The sequence below is a fragment of the Adiantum capillus-veneris genome, chromosome 30 (assembly GCF_014529385.1).
Source record: "Adiantum capillus-veneris isolate H3 chromosome 30, ASM1452938v2, whole genome shotgun sequence".
NCBI classification, from domain to species: domain Eukaryota; kingdom Viridiplantae; phylum Streptophyta; class Polypodiopsida; order Polypodiales; family Pteridaceae; genus Adiantum; species Adiantum capillus-veneris.
Genome location: NC_140960.1, coordinates 43,552,412 through 43,571,622, shown reverse-complemented (window position 1 = coordinate 43,571,622; position 19,211 = coordinate 43,552,412). Strand labels below are relative to the sequence as shown.

Here is a 19,211-nt window from a genome sequence, read left to right as displayed (position 1 = left end):
ACTTTTACGTGGTAGGAAACAATCCCAAGAGACCTTAAAGATCTATACGACGAGGAGAGTTGAACTCAAGACTTGTTATTCAAGAGGGAAATGGAGAGAGAGAGAGAGAGAGAGTGTGTGTTAAAAACAAGAAAAAAGTGAGTTATATTTGAATGGTAAACCTTTGATTAATTTATCGGTGTCGTACTGAATGCCAGTAAAATTCAAAAGAAGGGACTATTACAACCAGGTCCTGGTCCTCCCTTCAATTTTTCAAAGCCCGTTCTCTTCCCTCTCGCTCTCGCCGGCCGAGCCTGCACACGACCATTTCCTTTGTTTCCATCTCCCCCTTTCCGTGCTATGCGTATGTGTGCTTGCCCCCCATCCTGAGGGAATCGCGTCGGTTTGTGCTCCCCAAAACACTATACAAAGCAGCGCCTTTTTCTGCTTATCCATGTGGTTCTGCTTCTGCGTTTTTTCCTTCTGCTTAAACCCTGCTCCCTAACCTGCTATGGTAGCTGTCTACAGATTTTCTCATCGCTTTTAAAATAGCCCACCTTCAGTGAGCAGAGATCTTATCCGCTTGCTATCCACGGTATGCATTGGTGATCCAAACTGCCATTTTGGCTCCAAATCCATCGCCATACTCCAGTCACGCAGCAGGTGAATGAATGCAATACAATCATACATAGTCTGGTAACTCAGCAGGTGCTATAAAATCACTCATATTGGTTTTGGATGCTGCACCAAGCAGAGATTGATTGAGGGAACTGTATTGCATGACGCTCATGACACTTGCTTGGGAAGACGTTGATTTTATATCGTGATACTTTGTTGCACCCATTAATGGATGGTTGCACATGGGTCATTGTTCGCGGAGAATGGTGATGGAGTCCTCATTTCTTTCCAGAGCTAAGAATGGTAAGTACAAGTTGATTTGTAATATCCTTCACGCTCGTAGCTTTTCATAGTTCTTCGTATTGGCCTCTGAACTGCATAATAAGCAACTGCTCAAAGCACCATCAATTTTCCTCACAATTTGAACATGCAATCTGAGCCTTTTTGGTTCAAGTGTGCAGCTAATATAAGATGCAGTTTGGTGTTATTACTTAAAGCCTCCTAAAATCTGTTTTGCAGCAATTCATAATGCTGCCACAAAAGCTGAGCGTTTGCTGACAGAAATCAAGGAAGAGTTCAAGACAGATTTTGGAAGATCTGTCTCACCAACAAGTATGCATACACATTTACTTCTTGCTGGATTGTGTGTGTGCGTATGTATATGTGTAACACACACACACACACTTTTTTTTTTTTTTTGTAAATCGATTTGATTAATTTACTAGTGGGAAACCTCAAAGCGAGGAAAACCCACTGAAAGGATCATATACAAGGGGAAAAGCCCAGAACTACTCAGCTGTGGAGAGTAGCTAAAAACATTCAGCTGATGCGCGCGCGCGCACACACACACACACACACACACACACACACACACACACACACACACACACACACACACACACACACACACACACACACAGAGGATAGCCATGGGATCGACGGTGTCCATGGAAAGCGTGGATCTTGAGGCAATTGGAGGGTGGAAAAATAGTCATCGGTGTTGACTGCTGTCCATTCTGACCCAGTTTCAAACTCGTGACCTCCGCGATGCCCCCCCCCAATCCATTTCACAAACTTGTAAAGTAACCCGCCGCAGAACAAAGTAAACTCAGACCCATTGAATGGATCACGAGTGCCACGTTTTTTGTGACTAGTTCTATGCCCTCGATCCCACCGCTCATGCTGTGTTAAAGACCTTGTGGAAGATATTTCTGAGGTTGTTCAGGGTGAAATGTATCATGCTTGGCAAAAGGGTAAACGAAACAGGGACCCGAAATGCCTGTTTGAAATACCATACATACATATAGGGTGCATACATGTATAGCATGAGATGTATCAACTAAAAGTTTCAACTTTAAGTTTTCAAATAGAAGCATGAGATGCATCATGTAAGCAATCCATCAATTAGGAAGCGCTCTACAAAACGAGATAGATATATTCAAACTTGAACTTAGGCATTTGCACTTGAAACCATAGTTTTTCCATACGGCAACCATACGTTGGACTCCGGTGGGTATGGAAGCACGGATCAAACCCCTCAAGGATTTTATACGTTGGATTCCATATAAAAACAGCCTACATAAAGAAGAGCAAAAAATTATAGAATGCAATGAAACACCATGGAGACTTTAGATTCTAGCTCAATCCAAGATCATTTATCATCGTACATGCCAATGACGATCATTAGTAAGTCTCATAGTAGATAGTGTTCTTTTTAATCGTTGGGGAAGTCCAAAAAACACAATCATACGTCAATTGGACTTGGAGGGGTCCGGTAGTATGGTTCCCATCAGACCGGTCCGGAAAATACTATGCTCGAAACATGAATCAGAAAATGTATTTCAAAACTGAGTGTCAACATTTAGTGTAAATCATCATTTGAAATCAACTTGTTTGAGTGTCTACAGAGAGAAGAAATACAAATAAAGTGTTTCTTCTTTGTTCTTTTCTTGACCTGTTTCATAAGAGGAGTTTCAGCCATTGCCAAAACGTTTCAGTCGTTCTACCCGTTTCCTGATTCAGCGGTGCCAAAATGTATGTTGTGGTTATGTTGGTTGAGCCAAAGCCATAGCTTGAGGAAGGATAAGATGGTTTTGATCTTTGTTTTCCAAATGTTGTAGTTAGTCTCATCCAACTTCTCCCCAGCTGGAAAAGTAGGTACAAAGCATGAGTAGATGACGATGCCATGCTGCTCTTGTGGTGGCATAGGTATCTCCAACGTAATGCACAAGTTGTATCCCCTTTGGAGTCAACGACCGTTGATGCTGAACTGTAATGAATGGACCCAAGAGTTACAGGTCTATAAGAGAGATCGAGCCAAAGTAGAGGGTATTGCAAGCTGTAGCAGACACAGGTAGACTCCACTGACCACCACCGGAAGGTGCTTGTCAATAGGTAATCGAATCCAATGCACAAACGGCAATGTCAGCCAGTTGTCGCTTCGATAACCACATGTGAGGGGCTGAAAACGTTGTTGTACAATGAATGTCAGCGTGCTTGTACATAAGAGGCTAGCTGCTTGGATGCTGCAGGAGGTAGATAGAGGTAGGTCTCATGTCTGCCAACCTATGGGAGGCTGAAAACAGAGAAAAACCAGTATTACCGCAAATAAAGTGCAAAAAGATGGATACCTCGTATGGTGGATGTATTGGATGCTAAACCGGGCCGAAAGGGTGGATTGGCGAGATTTCAAGTAGGAATGTCCCCAAATGAGGTGTTGTAACAGACTTGGACACTCTAAGTCAAGAATCAATCACGACAGCACCAAATAACCACTTCAAAACAATTCAGAGATCACAATAGACTTGCACTGGCCCGGCGGAGTTCCGTGCCTAGAGATATTGGCCCAAAGACTGACGCCCCTTTCGATATTTCTTTATGTATTAATCAATGTTCAAAGTACAAGAGAGCGGTTAGGGTCACTCTCAGACTCTGTGTCCAGATGCTTCTGCAGAGTGTGAGCCCTCACCGTTTATTTAAAGTTTACAAGGGATGCCAAAAGCAAAGCCCCAAAAGCTTCAGATAAAAAAGCAACTCTTTTTCTCTCACAAGCTCTCTCTCTAGAGCTTTCAATTAAATAAAGCAATGTCTTTTTCTCTCTCTCACACACAAAGTGCGTAGAGAAAAGCAACAAAACTGCTGTTGCTCAAAAGCTGAAAAACTACCGCAAAATCCGGAAATTTTTCCACGTCATCATCACGTAAAATCAGCTCTGCTGCTAGGGTTAGGGTTAGGGTTTTTGGTAGATTTTAGGGTTTGCAGGTTTTAGGGTTAGGGTTTGCAGAATTAGGGTTTTTCAGCAGCAGACAGCAGTCTTGGTTTCGGCTCCCGGGCAGACACGTCATCACTTTGTGACATACCCCCCTCTTGAAAGCATTGTAATCGCCCTCGATTACGCCTGCAAAACAGACAGAGGCCATAAACCATCTTAGCAGACACTGAATGTTAGTACTTACATACTAGGAACACACATCTAGCACATGTACCAATCTACAGTCACATCACAGGACATCACTAGACATCACATGACATTCAACATTCATTCGGATCTTAGACCATGATTTATCGGCAATGTAGCTATCAATCGCATCTAGATCCAATCGGGACCTCATCGATGTCCGATTGACTAACCCCTATTGCAACCATGTCTATTCGAGATGAATCAGATCAAAATGCTGCAGTCATTTCGTCTATCAATTCCTGCACTTAAAAGAAGTCAAGAAAAAATTAGTATCATAATCAGGAATTCCATTTCATAAAGTCATCTAGCAGAATACTGTCAACTCTCAGTATCTTTGAAGCTCAAAGAGATATCAGTGACTTTAGTATCTAAATCAAGGCATCTGTTGACAAAGGAGAGGAGTGACGCCCCTCTTGTGCATCCCACTGCACCAGATCTCCAGCCAAGCTGAATTCTGGGTTCCATTTGGAGTAGACTGTAACAAACTTGGACACTCCAAGTCAAGAATCAACCGCGACAGCACCAAATAACCACTTCAAAACAATTCACAGATCACAATAGATTTGCACTGGCCCGACGGAGTTCTGTGCCTAGAGATATTGGCCCCAAAGACTGGCGCCCCTTTCGGTATTTCTTTTTGTATTAATCAATCATCAAAGTACAAGAGAGCGGTTAGGGTTTCACTCTCAGACTCTGCGTCCAGATGCCCTGAGAAGTGAGGCCCTCACCACTAATTTAAAGGTTACAAGGGATGCCCAAAAGCAGAGCCCCAAAAGCTTTTAAAATCAAAAGCATCAGTTCTCTCTCTCTCTTAGAGAGTCTTTTCTCTTTTTTTAATAAAAAAAAGCAAAAGCAAAATTCGCGTCGCTCATCATTTTCCAAAAAAAAAATAAAATAAATAAATTTATTTTTTTTAATAATCCGCCTCCGCGATTTCCGGAATTTAGGGTTTTTGGCAAAAATTAGGGTTTGCAGGAATTTTAGGGTTTCTGGCAGAAATTAGGGTTTCTGCTGTCCGCCACGTCATCACTTTGTGACATTCCCCCCTCTTGAAAGCATTGTAATCGACCGCGATTACACCTGCAAAACCGACAAAAGCCATAAACCGTCTTAGCAGACACTGACTGTTAGTACCTACGTACTAGGAACACACATCTAGCACATGTACAAAATCGACAGTCACATCACATGACATCACAGGACATCACCAGACATCACAGGACATCACATGACATTCAACATTCATTCGGATCTTAGACCATGATTTATCGGCAATGTAGCTAGCAATCACATCTAGGTCCAATCGGGACCTCATCGATGTCCGATTGACTAACCCCTATTGCAACCATGTCTATTCGAGATCAAGTAGACCAAAATGCTGCAGTCATTTCGGCTATCAGTTCCTGCACTCACAAGAAGTCAAGAACAAATCAGTATCATAATCAGGAATTCCATTTCATAAAGTCATCCAGCAGAATACTGTCAGCTCTCAGTATCCCTGAAGCTCAAAGAGACATCAGTGACTTTAGTATCAAAATCGAGGCATCTGTTGACAAAGGAGTGGAGTAACTCCCCTCTTGTGCATCCCACTGCACCAGATCTTCGGCCAAGCTGAATTCTGGGTTCCATTTGGAGTAGACTATGCTAAACCAAAAGCATCGAGGTAAAGTTTCACAATCCGAGGAGTATCTGCTAGGTCCTCCTCCTCCATCCACTTCGCATCAAATGCAGGAAAGTTCTTGAACTTAACCAAGAACCGCCTTCGGACTTTACCTTTCTTCGTATCATTATGTGCCAAAATCTGTTCAGGAACAAGGATCTCCTCGTTTTCTTCCACTTTGGGTTGCTCATCGGGCTCCCCATCATCAGGCACATCACCCTTAATAGGTTTCAAGAGACTCACATGCAATGCATTGTGAATCCTCCAAGTATCTGGCAGTTTCAATCGGAAGGAGACATCATTTATCTTGTGAGTAATCTGGAAAGGTCCGTAGTATCACATACTAAGCTTTGGAAAAAGCCTCTCCTTTCCCTGTTTCTTTCTTAGGCGTGCCTTCTCAAAAGTAAGAGCACCCAATCATCCTCCTTCAGTTTCCAGTCGCGACGATGGCGATCCGCTGCCTTTTTCTGTCGTTCTTGAGACTTCTGTAAAGTCTCGCGAACCTTGGCAAAAGCCGTATCCAAATCTCGCGAATATTCATCCGCTTCAAATTTCTAATCTTTCGTGCTCTGGAAGGATGGAACCTTCGCAGCAGTTTCAACAATCTCACATGGCGTCTTCCCCGTCGAAGAGTGTATCGTGTTATTGTAGGCAAATTCCACCAAAGGTAAGTTCTTTTCCCATTGAGTCTTCTGATCCGAGATACAAGACTTCAATAAATCTAAAATCACTGAATTGACAATCTCAAATTGCCCGTCAGTCTGCAAGTGGAACGATGACGAGAACTGCAACCGCGTGCCAATGTTCTCCCAAATTGCCTTCCAAAACAAACTCATAAATCTGGGGTCTCTGTCGAAGACAATCGTCTCAGACGTGCCATGTAATCGGAAAATCATCGTGATCATTCTGTATTCTCGGGAGATAAAAAAAAATGAAATCCATTTCAATATTTTCCCAGGGGCGGGTGGGTATGGGTAAAGGCTGTAACAATCCCTGTGCCTTATGCCTGTCAAACTTGACCTTCTGGCATACCAAGCAACTGCGCACAAACTCTTCCACATCCTTCTTCAGTCTCCGCCAAAAGAAATATCTCTCTACCCCTTTCATGGTGGTAGCAATGCCGCGGTGACCCGTAAAAGGTGGACAGTGGCAATCAGTCATAACCTTTTCCCTCAACGGCTGTGTAACGCACAACATAGTCTTTTTCATCAAGTAGCCTTCCCGAAGGGAGTATCCAGCTACTGTCTCCCCATCCCGTATCCGTGTGAAAATATCTGCAAAACCTGTATCTGTGGCATACTAGTCGACCATATCCTCGAAGCTCCTATGATGGATCGCGGAAATAGCCAGAACCAACGGTTTCCGAGACAAAGCATCTGCCACCACATTCTTCTGTCCCTGCACATGGATAATCTGGAAGTGGAACTATGACAAGATGTTCGCCCACCGCATCTGCTTTTCCGAAAGCTGCTTCTGTGACAAGAAGTAGCGCAAACTCTGATGGTCTGTAAAGACAATAAAATCCGCTCCGAGTAGGTAATGCCGCCACTGAGTAAGAGCATGGATAACCGCCAAAAGCTCTTTCTCATAAATCTGTGCTGTCATCTCCGGCCTAGAGAACAAACGGCTCTCGTAAGCTATGACATGGCCTTCTTGCATCAAGACCGCACCCAGACTACGACCACAAGCATCACAATATACTTCGAATGACTTCTGCAAGTCCGGCAAAGTCAAAATAGGTCCCGTAGTCAATTTCTCTTTCAATGTCTGAAAGGCAGTCACCTCTGTGGGTCCCCACGAAAAAGGTACTCCTTTCTGTGTCAAGATATGCAAAGGGGAAGCAACCTCTGCAAACTTTCGTATGAACCGCCTGTAGTACGAACACAGTCCCAAGAAGCTTCTAACTTCATGGACATTCCTCAAATCGGGCCAATCACGGATAGTCTCTATCTTGGCCGGGTCCATTAACACTCCTGCTGTTGACACAATGTGTCCCAAAAAGTGTATCTCTGGTAGGAAAAAAAATTCACTTTTCTTTGCATTAATCACTAACGTGTGATCTCGTAATGCCTGAAAGACTTGAAGCAGATGATCTCTGTGTTCTGCCTCATTCTTGGAGAAAACAATGATGTCGTCAAAGAAAGTGCCAACAAATAGCCTGTACTCTCGAAAAATCCTGTCCATCATCCGGTTAAATGTCGCAGGAGCATTGGTTAAGCCAAAACGCAAATAACCCAAAAGCCGTCCGAAAAGCTGTCTTGTAGACATCTCCTGGTGCTATCTTGATCTGATGATATCCACTCTTCAAGTCAATCCTGCTAAAGCACGAGGATCCCTGTAACCTGTCGAGTATATCATCGATCCTAGGAATCGGAAATCTGTTCTTGATGGTGATTTCGTTGAGAGTGCTATAATCGATGCACATTCTCCAAGATCTGTCTTTCTTCAAAACCAACAACACTGGAGAGCAATACGGTGAAGTACTAGGCTGGACAAGACCCTTTTCCAAGAGGTCTTTCTCTGAGTTCATAATCTTTTCATTCTGTACTCGGCTCACACGATAAGGTGGCCGATTCGGTGGCGTGCTTCCAGATATCAGATCAATGGTATGATCTTCAAGCCCTCTCAAAAGCAATCGGCATGAGCATGGAGAAAAAAAATCTTGGTGTTCTTTTCTTCAGGTCAAAACATATTCAACTTTTATCCATCGTTCAGTTCTCCCAAAAGAATGAGTAAGAAAACTGAAGTTCATCAAGTACAATCTCTAAGCCCTTCATTTATCAAAGTCGCTTTCTCGGCCCGGTAGTCAACCACGGCGTAGTTCTTGTGGTACCAAGGGATCCCGAGTAGAACGTCACTCACGTGCCCTGAACACCCCTGTCATTGCAAACGAAGTTTGCCAATGCTCGGTGTAATGGCAACATCCCATCCGGGTGCCAGTCGAACTACCTCCGCCTGTGGCGTCAGTCTGTCGGGCGCAGTTCCAAATCGAGCCGCCAATTCCAAGTGAAAAGAAGTTGGCCTTGGCTCCTTCAAAAGAGCTTCGTGATCCTTCACTCTGCCCCAAAAAAAAACGGCAAAGTTTGTACTTTCATTCATTTGATTCGGTGCAAGTCCCACGCCATGTGGTACCAGTTCTGCTTTTCTATCTGCCTTTTCTGCCACATTCCTCAGCTGCTCTCGAACTCTCAGACCTGTCGTCGTCTTTATCATTCTGTTCTTTCTGTGCCTTATCAGGGCACTTTGCGGAAATATGTCCATGTTTCCCGCATCCAAAGCACTTCCCCTCTCTGATGAAGCGAGCTCTCTCCTCAGGAGTAAGCTTGGGTCGTGCATCCTTTTTTTTTCTCTGGGTTGCTCTTTTTCATTCTACTTTCATTCCCAGAAGTCTGTTCGGCTCGTTGTGTCATGGCTTCATCTGTGGGGTAGGTCAGACTGCCAGAGTGAATGGCAAAGCCCCGCTTCGCATGACTCATCAACTCCTGAATAGAAGCTGACTTCTGTTCCAAGCAGTGGTCTCGGATCTCTGTAGGTAGACCCAAGGTAAACCGCTCAATTTGTTCTCTGAACGAGATCTTCTTGAATGAAGAGGCGGGTAGAAAAGAGCTCCAGAATCTTTCACAATAAGAATTCACTGTATCGCTCTTGGTCATCCGGAGATGGTTCCAAGCAGCTCGTATATCTCGCTCAAACTCTTGAGTCAACCAAGAAGAAATAAAAAGCCTCTTGAATTTCAGCCATGTAACTGGCACAGTCTTGCTTAATAGAAGCGTGGACCACCAAGTGCGAGCATTCCCCTTAAAATAAGAGGCAGCTCTTCGAATCTTGGAGTGCTCTGAATAGCGTCCTCCCGCGAAAGCGATGTCAAACTGCTGTATAAGAGACAAAGCCTTCGAAGCATCTGAGTATCCTGAAAAGTATCAAACTTGATCGAGTGGCCACCTTCCTTAAACTCTCGGACTTTCTTGCTTTTATCTTCGAGAAAGTCATACTGGTTGGCTTTGTAAAAATTCTTCTTGTTCGCATAAAACTTTCCGTCATCGGAATCTGAGCTGTCTGTAGACGAGTCCTCAGTAGAATTGTCAGTCTCTGGGCGAGATGTAGCCTTCTTTGCCTTTTTCTTGCCCGTTCCGAAGCTTTGTGTCTTGCTTCGCTTTTTTGCTTTTTTTCTGTCTTCTTCGCTCTAATCCGAGGAGCTAGAAGAACTGTCAAAAGAAGAAGAAGAAGAACTGGGTACTCCTTCAAATCGAACACGCTTCTTCCGTTTCTTTGCTTTGTCGAATGTCGACCGACGATCCAAATATCTCGGGAAGTCAGTGCCTTTCTTCTGCTTTTTGCCGTGCTTTTTGGCTTTCTTTTGCGTGTCAAAAAGCTGAGCAATCCGTGCATCAACCACGTTCTCCAGTTCCTTCTCCGTATATTTCTTGGAGGCAGAAGGTTTCTTGAGAGCGGGTTTCGGGAGTGGTGTTGTGGTTCTCTGCCACTCCATCTGTACCTCTTCCAAAGAGGTCTGGTTCATATATTTTGCCATCTTCGCTTCCTTGGCAAAATTGAGCATCATCATTGTTGCATCGCTGATCAACTGGCGACGCTCTATCTCTCGCCGCTCCGCCTAAGTAGGCCAAGGCGGGCCATACTCTCTGCCTGAATCTTCGTTGTGATCCCAGCCCGCATCTCCAGATGCAGAGGGAGTCGACTGATCATTGCCTGAAGCCATAGGTGCCGCGGAAAAAAATTCGGGGATCGGATTTCCCGTAGAAGAGAAATCGGCCGTGCTCTGATACCACTGTAACAAACTTGGACACTCCAAGTCAAGAATCAACCGCGACAGCACCAAATAACCACTTCAAAACAATTCACAGATCACAATAGATTTGCACTGGCCCGACGGAGTTCCGTGCCTAGAGATATTGGCCCCAAAGACTGGCGCCCCTTTCGGTATTTCTTTTTGTATTAATCAATCATCAAAGTACAAGAGAGCGGTTAGGGTTTCACTCTCAGACTCTGCGTCCAGATACCCTGAGAAGTGAGGCCCTCACCACTAATTTAAAGGTTACAAGGGATGCCCAAAAGCAGAGCCCCAAAAGCTTTTAAAATCAAAAGCATCAGTTCTCTCTCTCTCTTAGAGAGTCTTTTCTCTTTTTTTAATAAAAAAAAGCAAAAGCAAAATTCGCGTCGCTCATCATTTTCCAAAAAATAAAAAATAAAAAAAAAAATATTTTTTTTAATAATCCGCCTCCGCGATTTCCGGAATTTAGGGTTTTTGGCAAAAATTAGGGTTTGCAGGAATTTTAGGGTTTCTGGCAGAAATTAGGGTTTCTGCTGTCCGCCACGTCATCACTTTGTGACATAGACTATGCTAAACCAAAAGCATCGAGGTAAAGTTTCACAATCCGAGGAGTATCTGCTAGGTCCTCCTCCTCCATACACTTCGCATCAAATGAAGGATAGTTCTTGAACTTAACCAAGAACCGCCTTCGAACTTTACCTTTCTTCGTATCCTTATGTGTCAAAATCTGTTCAGGAACAAGGATCTCCTCGTTTTCTTCCACTTCGGGTTGCTCATCAGGCTCCCCATCATCAGGCACATCACCTTTAAAAGGTTTCAAGAGACTCACATGAAATGCATTGTGAATCCTCCAAGTATTAGGCAGTTTTAGTCAGAAGGAGACATCATTTATCTTTTCAGTGATTTGGAAAGGGCCGTAGTATCGCATACTAAGCTTTGGAAAAAGCCTCTCCTTTCACTTTTTTTTTCTTAGGCGTGCCTTTTCAAAACGTAAGAGCACCCAATCATCCTCCTTCAATTTCAAGTCGCGATGATGGCGATCCGTTGCCTTTTTCTGTCGTTCTTGAGACTTCTGCAAAGTCGCGCGAACCTTGGCAAAAGCCGTATCTAAGTCTCGCGTATATTCATCCGCTTCAAAGATCTTATCTTTCGTGCTTAGGAAGGGTGGAACCTTCGCAGCACCTTCAACAATCTCAAATGGCGTCTTCCCCGTCGAAGAGTGTATCGTGTTATTGTAGGCAAATTCCACCAAAGGTAGGTACTTTTCCCATTTAGTCTTCTGATCCGAGATATAAGACTTCAATAAATCTAGAACCACTGAATTGGCAATCTCAAATTTCCCATCAGTCTGCGGGTGGAACGATGACGAGAACTGCAACCGCGTGCCAATGTTCTCCTAAATTGCCTTCCAAAACAAACTCGTAAATCTGGGGTCTCTGTCGGAGACAATCGTCTCAGGCATGCCATGTAATCTGAAAATCATTGTGACCACTCTGTGTTCTCGGGAGATCAAAACTGAAATCCATTGCAATACTTTCCTAGGGGCGGGTGGGTATGGGTAAATGACTGTAACAATTCCTGTGCTTTATGCCTGTCAAACTTGACCTTTTGGCATACTAAGCAACTGCGCACAAACTCTTCCACATCCTTTTGAGTCTCGGCCCAAAGAAGTATCTCTCTACCCCTTTCATGGTGGTAGCAATGCCGCGGTGACCCGTAAAAGGTGGACAATGGCATTCAGTCATAACCTTTTCCCTCAATGGTTGTGTAACGCACAACGTGGTTTTTCTCATCAAGTAGCCTTTCCCGAATGGAATATCCCGCTACTGTCTCCCCATCCCGTATCCGTGTGAAAACGTCTGCAAAATCTGTATCTGTGGCATACTGGTCGACCATATCCTCGAAGCTCCTATGATGTATCGCGGAAATAGCCAGAACCAATGGCTTCCGAGACAAAGCATTTGCCACCACATTCTTCTGTCCCTGCACATGGACAATCTGGAAGTGAAACTGTGACAAGATGTTCACCCACCGTATCTGCTTTTCCGAAAGCTGCTTCTGTGACAAGAAGTAGCGCAAACTCTGATGGTCTGTAAAGACAGTAAAATCCGCTCCGAGTAGGTAATGCCGTCACTGAGTGAGAGCATGGATAACTGCCAAAAGCTCTTTCTCATAAATTTGTGCTGTCATCTCCAGCCTTGAGAACAATCGACTCTCGTAAGCAATGACATGGCCTTCTTGCATTAAGACCGCACCCGGACTACGACCACAAGCATCACAATATACTTCAAATGACTTCTGCAAGTCTGGCAAAGTCAAAACTGGTCCCGTAGTCAATTTCTCTTTCAATGTCTGAAAGGCAGTCACCTCTGTGGACCCCCACGAGAAAGGGACTCCTTTCTGTGTCAAGATATGCAAAGGGGCAGCAACCTCTGCAAACTTTCGAATGAACCGCCTGTAGTACGAGCATAGTCCCAAGAAGCTTCTAACTTCATGGACATTCTTCAAGTCGGGCCAATCACGAATAGTCTCTATCTTGGCCGGATCCATTTGCACTCCTGCTGTTGAGACAATGTGTCCCAAGAAGTGTATCTCTGGTAGGAAAAATTCACTTTTCTTTGCATTAATCACTAACTTGTGATCTCGTAATGCCTGAAAGACCTGAAGCAGATGATCTCTGTGTTCTGCCTCATTCTTGGAGAAAACAATGATATCGTCAAAGAAAGTGCCAACAAATAGCCTGTACTCTCGAAAAATCCTGTCCATCATCTGGTTAAATATCGCAGGAGCATTGGTTAAGCCAAAAGGCATCACCAAAAACTCAAATAACCCAAAAGTCATTCGAAAAGCTGTCTTGTAGATGTCTCTCGGCGCGATTCTGATCTGATGATATCCACTCTTCAGATCAATCCTGCTAAAGCACGAGAATCCCTGTAATTTGTCTCCTTTGTTGATGATCATTCTAGGAAAATTTGGGTTTATTTGCTTAAGTCTAAGGATGAAGCCTTTGCTGCGTTTAAGAGATTTCATGCATTTGTGACCACCCAAACAGGTAGAAAGCTAAAATGCTTGCGTACAGACAATGGGGGGGAGTACACACGTAGTCGGGATGTTGTTTTTAATGAGGCAAGGCTACTTCAAAACAATTGTGCCTCAAAGCATGACCATAAAAGGGTGAAATTTCAGCATGACCAGCCACCTGTTAGGCCTAATTTTGATCCTCAGGAGGCACCACGAATGGCTGAAAATGTAGATGATCCAATGGTGTTTGAGCCAGATGATGTTGGACAGCAAATTGAGGCTCCTGAAGGGCATTTGCAGCCAAGAAACAATGCTGAAAATGGTGCTGAAAATGATGTACAGCAGCCCATTGTTGATGATTTTGTAGTGCCACCTGATGTAAACCCATTGCCGGATAATGTGGATCATTGGGTGAGGCGGTCTATTCGTCAAAGACGGCCTGTGAGTCGATATGACCCCTCTTTGCTTTACATTATGTTGACAGATGAGGGAGAGCCTCTTACGTATAAAGAGGCAAAGACATGTGAGCACAACGACAAGTGGGAGCTTGCTATGCAGGAAGAGATTAAAGCTTTGCATGCTAATCATACTTGGGATTTGGTTGAATTGCCCAAAGGAAGGAAGGCTGTTCCTAACAAATGGGTATATTAAATCAAAACTGTTGATGCAAAACCCAAGTATAAGGCAAGGCTTGTGGCAAAGGGATATATTCAAACCAAGGACATAGACTTTCAGGAAGTGTTCTCTCCTGTTGTGAAGATGACCACTTTGCGTGTATTGTTTGCCATTGTGGCCGCTCTTGATTTGGAAATGGACCAAATGGATGTACATACCGCTTTCTTGCATGGTGATGTGGAAGAAGAGCTTTACATGAAGCAACCCGAGGGTTTTGTCATCCTTGGCAAGGAACATTTGGTATGTATGCTCAATAGAAGCTTGTATGGGCTGAAACAATCATGTAGACAGTGGTACAAGAAGTTTGATCGCTTCATGCTTAAACATGGTTATAAAAGAAGCCATGTTTGTATACCAAACGTGATGAGAATGGCAGCCCTATTATTCTTGTGCTCTATGTAGACGATATGTTGATAGCTGCAAAGAAAAGAAGCACTGTAGATGCTCTTAAAGGGCAGTTGAAATCTGCGTTTTCAATGAAAGACCTTGGGGCAGCTGAACATATACTTGGAGTGCGTGTTACACGGCAAAGAGACAAGCGCATATGTATTTGTCGCAAGAAAAGTACATTGAAAAGGTGCTGGACAGATTTAACATGGCTGAAGCAAAGCCTCTTGGTGTGCCATTACAGCCATATGTTAAAATCTCCAAGGATGATTGTCCCAAGTCAAAGGAAGAAGCCAATGACATGCAAAGTGTGCCTTATGCTTCAGCTTGTGGTTCACTTATGTATGCTATGGTTGCTACTAGGCCTGACATAGCCCATGCAGTGGGAGTTGTGAGCTGGTTTATGGCTAATCCAGGCAGGTTGCATTGGGATGCAGTGAAGTCCATTATGAGGTACTTGAAAGGGACTAAAAACAAATGCCTCTTGCTATGGCGAAGGACCAATGGAGTTGAAGGGATTTTGTGACTCTGACATGGCTGGTGATGTGGATACACGGAAATCCACAAGTGGCTATGTATTTACTCTTGCGGGAGGTGCTGTTTCATGGTGTTCTAGATTGCAAAAGATTGTTGCATTGTCTACTATAGAGGCTGAATATATTTCAGCCACTGAGGCTTCCAAAGAAGCTATTTGGTTAGCACGCCTATGCAGTGAGTTTGGCTTGCCTTCCAAGGCACCTATGCTTGGTTGTGATAGCCAGAGTGCTATATGTCTGGCAAAGAATGCCATGTTTCATGCACGCACAAAGCATATTGATGTGCGGTATCACTTCATATGAGAAGTGCTTGAGGATGGCCTTATTACATTGGTTAAGGTTCATACATCACAAAATCCAGCCGATGCTCTCACTAAGTGCTTACGCAAAGCACAACATCATCTATGCATAGAGATGGTGGGAGTCACGTAGCTTAAAGGCGCCATTTATGCCTTTAAGTGGGAGGTTGTTGGGTTAAAGGCCACCCCTTTTTGTACATTTTTATACTTTGTCCAAGTTCAATATGAACCTGGACACATTTTTTAAAGGTCACTCATAATAAAAGTGGGAAAACCCAAAACTCACTTATTGAGTTTTCCCCAAAAACGTGAGCCCTCTCTCTTCTGCTAGCGCTTTCTCTCCTGCTGGCCTTCGCCTCCCCTCTCTGCACACACACTGCACTTCCTCGCGTGCTCTTTCACTTGCACACACCGCCGCGCGCTCATTAGGTTAAGCCAAAAGGCATCACCAAAAACTCAAATAACCCAAAAGTCATTCGAAAAGCTGTCTTGTAGACGTCTCTCGGCGCGATTCTGATCTGATGATATCCACTCTTCAGATCAATCCTGCTAAAGCACGAGAATCCCTGTAATCTGTCGAGTATATCATCGATCCTAGGAATCGAAAATCTGTTCTTGATGGTGATTTTGTTGAGAGCTCTATAATCGATGCACATTCTCCAAGATCCGTCTTTCTTGAAAACCAACAACATCGGAGAGCAATACGGTGAAGTACTAGGGTGGACAAGACCCTTTTCCAAAAGGTCTTTCACTTGGTTCATAATCTCTTCATTCTGTGCTCGGCTCACACGGTAAGGTGGCCGGTTCGGTGGTGTGCTTCCAGGTATCAAATCAATGGTATGATCTTCAGGCCCTCTAAAAAGCAATCGGCATGAGTGTGGAGAAAAATCTTGGCGTTCTTTTGTTCAGGTCAAAACATATTCGACCTTTATCCATTGTTTAGTTCTCTCCCAAAAGAATGAGTAAAAAAACTGAAGTTCATTAAGTACAATCTCTGAGCCCTTCATTTGTCGAAGTCGCTTTCTCGGCCCGGTAGTCAACCACGGCTTAGTTCTTGTGGTACCAAGGGATTTCGAGTAGAATGTCACTCGCGTGCCCTGAACACCCATGTCATTGCAAACGACGTTTGCCAATGCTCGGTGTAATGGCAACATCCCGTCCGGGTGCCACTCGAACTACCTCCGCCTGTGGCCTCAGCCTGTCGAGCATCGTTCCAAATCGAGCCGCCAATTCCAAGTAAACAGAAGTTGGCCTTGGCTCCTTCAAAAGAGCTTCCTGATCCTTCACTTTGCCCCAAAAGTGGCAAAGTTTGTACTTTAATTCATTTGATTCGGTTCAGGTCGCACGTCATGTGGTACCAGTTCTGCTTTTTATCTGCCTTTTCTGCCACGTCTCTCAACTGCTTTAGAACTTTCTGGCCTTTCTTCATCTTGTTCATTCGATGCCTTGTTAGGGCACTTCGCGGAGATATGTCCATGTTCCCCGCATCCAAAGCACTTCTCCTCCTTGATGAAGCGAGCTCTCTCCTCAGGAGTAAGCTTGGGTCGTGCATCCTTCTTTTCTGGGTTGCTCTTTCTCTTTCTACTTTCATTCGCTGAAGTCTTTCGGCTCGTTGTGTCATGGCCTCATTGGTGGGGTAGGTCAGACAGCCAGAGTGAATGGCAAAGCCCCGCTTCGCATGACTCATCAACTCTTGAATTGAAGCTGATTTCTGTTCCAAGCAGTGATCTTGGATTTCTGTAGGTAGACCCAAGGTGAACTGCTCAATCTGTTCTCTGAACGAGATCTTCTTGAATGAAGAGGCGGGTAGAAAAGAGCTCCAGAATCTCTCACAGTAAGCATCCACTGTATCTCTCTTGGTCATCCAAAGATGGTTCCAAGCAGCTCGTAGATCGCGTTCATACTCTTGCGTCAACCAAGAAGAAATAAAAATCTTCTTAAATTTCAGCCATTTAACTGGCACAATCTTGTTTAAAAGAAGCGTGGACCACCAAGTTCGAGCATTCCCCTTAAAATAAGAGGCAGCTCTCCGAATCTTGGAGTGCTCTGAGTAGCGTCCTCTCGCGAAAGCGATGTCAAACTGCTGTATAAAAGACAAAGCCTTCGAAGCATCTTTGTATCCTGAAAAAGTGTCAAATTTGATCGACTGTCCACCTTCCTTAAATTCTCGAACTTTCTTGCTTTTATCTTCCAGAAAGTCATACTTGTTGGCTTTATAAAAATTCTTCTTGTTCGCATAAAATTTTCCGTCATCAAAGTCTGAACTATCTGTACACAAGTCCTCTGTAGAACTGTCACTCACTGGGCGAGATTTAGACTTCTTCGCCTTTTTCTTCCCTTTCCGAAGCGTTGTTTCTTGCTTCGCTTTTTACCTTTTTTGTCTTCTTCGCTCGATCTGAAGAGCTAGAAGAACTGTCAGAAGAAGAAGAAGAAGAATTGGGTACTTCTTCAAATCGAACACGCTTCTTCTATTTCTTTGCTTTATCAAATGTTGACTAACGACCCAAATAACCCGGGAAGTCAGTGCCTAGAATGCCCTCTTACTGCCGTGTGTTCAGTTTGCCTCCTTTGAGTTAAATTCCTAGTACCCTCCAACTTATATAGTGTAGCGTGGGGCCTAAATGACTTTGAATTGAGCCTAGACACACTTTTAATGCTCCGATTTCAATGTCGATTGGCTTGACCACGACCGATGATGGATCTCCTGTGATATGTTCTTCTGAGGATTGTACACCCTGCTCATCTTGTACCAACCTTTGTATCAGGTCTCACATTGTGTTGTATTAGCCCTCATTCACTACTTTCACCGCCCTACTCATATCCTACACAGTTCCAACTAGCTGTTTAGTGCACATGTAGTAGTTTAGGATTCTATACTACCCATTTTTTTCGTACTTTTTTATTTTTGGTACTCAAGACATTGTACCATATTCACTGCACTGTAACTTTTTGGTCTCATAGATCATTTTGGCCTTTTGAAGACGTTAATATAACATTTCATTTTTTTTCATCTCTCTCTCTCTCTCTCTCTCGGTACCTTTCAAGGTTGCATCCATACGTACGGATTCTATCCGTACAGTATAGATCCGTACACCTTTTTTTTTTTTGGGGGGGGGGGGGGGGGGGGGAGGGTTGGGCAGCTCTATTTCAGCCGATTAGGCCTCTCTTTTCGAAAAACGCCTTATTGTGGCTAAGAGCGACTGATTTTAGCAGAGATACAGGTTTAGTGCGGTGTGTGCTCCTCTCTTGCAGGTGCCAGCTTTGAGTGCAGTGTGCGGTTTGTAGTAGTTACTACTTATTAGAGTTAGGACTTCAGACTTCAGTCTTGGATTATCATGATTCATTGTGTATTTATTTTGATGCTCTTAGTTTTATGTGACCATGACAGCAGACATCTGACATATTTGGTTAGCTAAGCTCAGCTTTGTGTTTTCATTGTTCGGTTAGAGTCGTGGACTCTAGTTTTTGGCATTTGCAATGGTCTTTTGTTGATTTGCTAGCTTTTAGTAGAAGTCTTGGTGAATGCATATATAAACGTATGAAAAACTCTCAGTTTTAGGCTTTGTGGAGAAAAGTACAAATTTTTACGTACCTAAAAACTCAATCCATTCTGTACTACGTACCTTACCAACCGAATTTGTACCAAACACTACGTACCTAACTACCCTGGTACCTTTTCTTTTTATTTTTGGTACTTGGACATTGTATCAGATTCACCGTGTTGTAACTTTTTGGTCTCATAGGTCATTTTGGCCTTTTGAAGACGTTAATTTAACATTTCATTTCA

The 19,211-nt window shown here is 43.8% G+C and overlaps 1 protein-coding gene across 2 annotated transcripts in view; it reads left to right on the top strand.

Annotated features, from left to right (window-relative positions):
* The first annotated feature begins 242 nt into the window (after positions 1-242).
* Positions 243-19,211, top strand: part of LOC147417864 (Rab3 GTPase-activating protein catalytic subunit) — a 34,755-nt gene continuing 15,786 nt past the window's right edge. The window contains exons 1-3 of one of the 2 annotated variants that reach the window (XM_086506427.1): positions 243-642; positions 734-900; positions 1,117-1,209. In XM_086506427.1, the coding sequence (XP_086362553.1) occupies positions 840-900; positions 1,117-1,209 (154 nt within the window). In that variant the 5' untranslated portion in view covers positions 243-642; positions 734-839. Of the gene's footprint in view, positions 901-1,116; positions 1,210-19,211 lie in introns of both variants that reach the window. The other variant, XM_086506428.1, reaches the window with a different exon arrangement.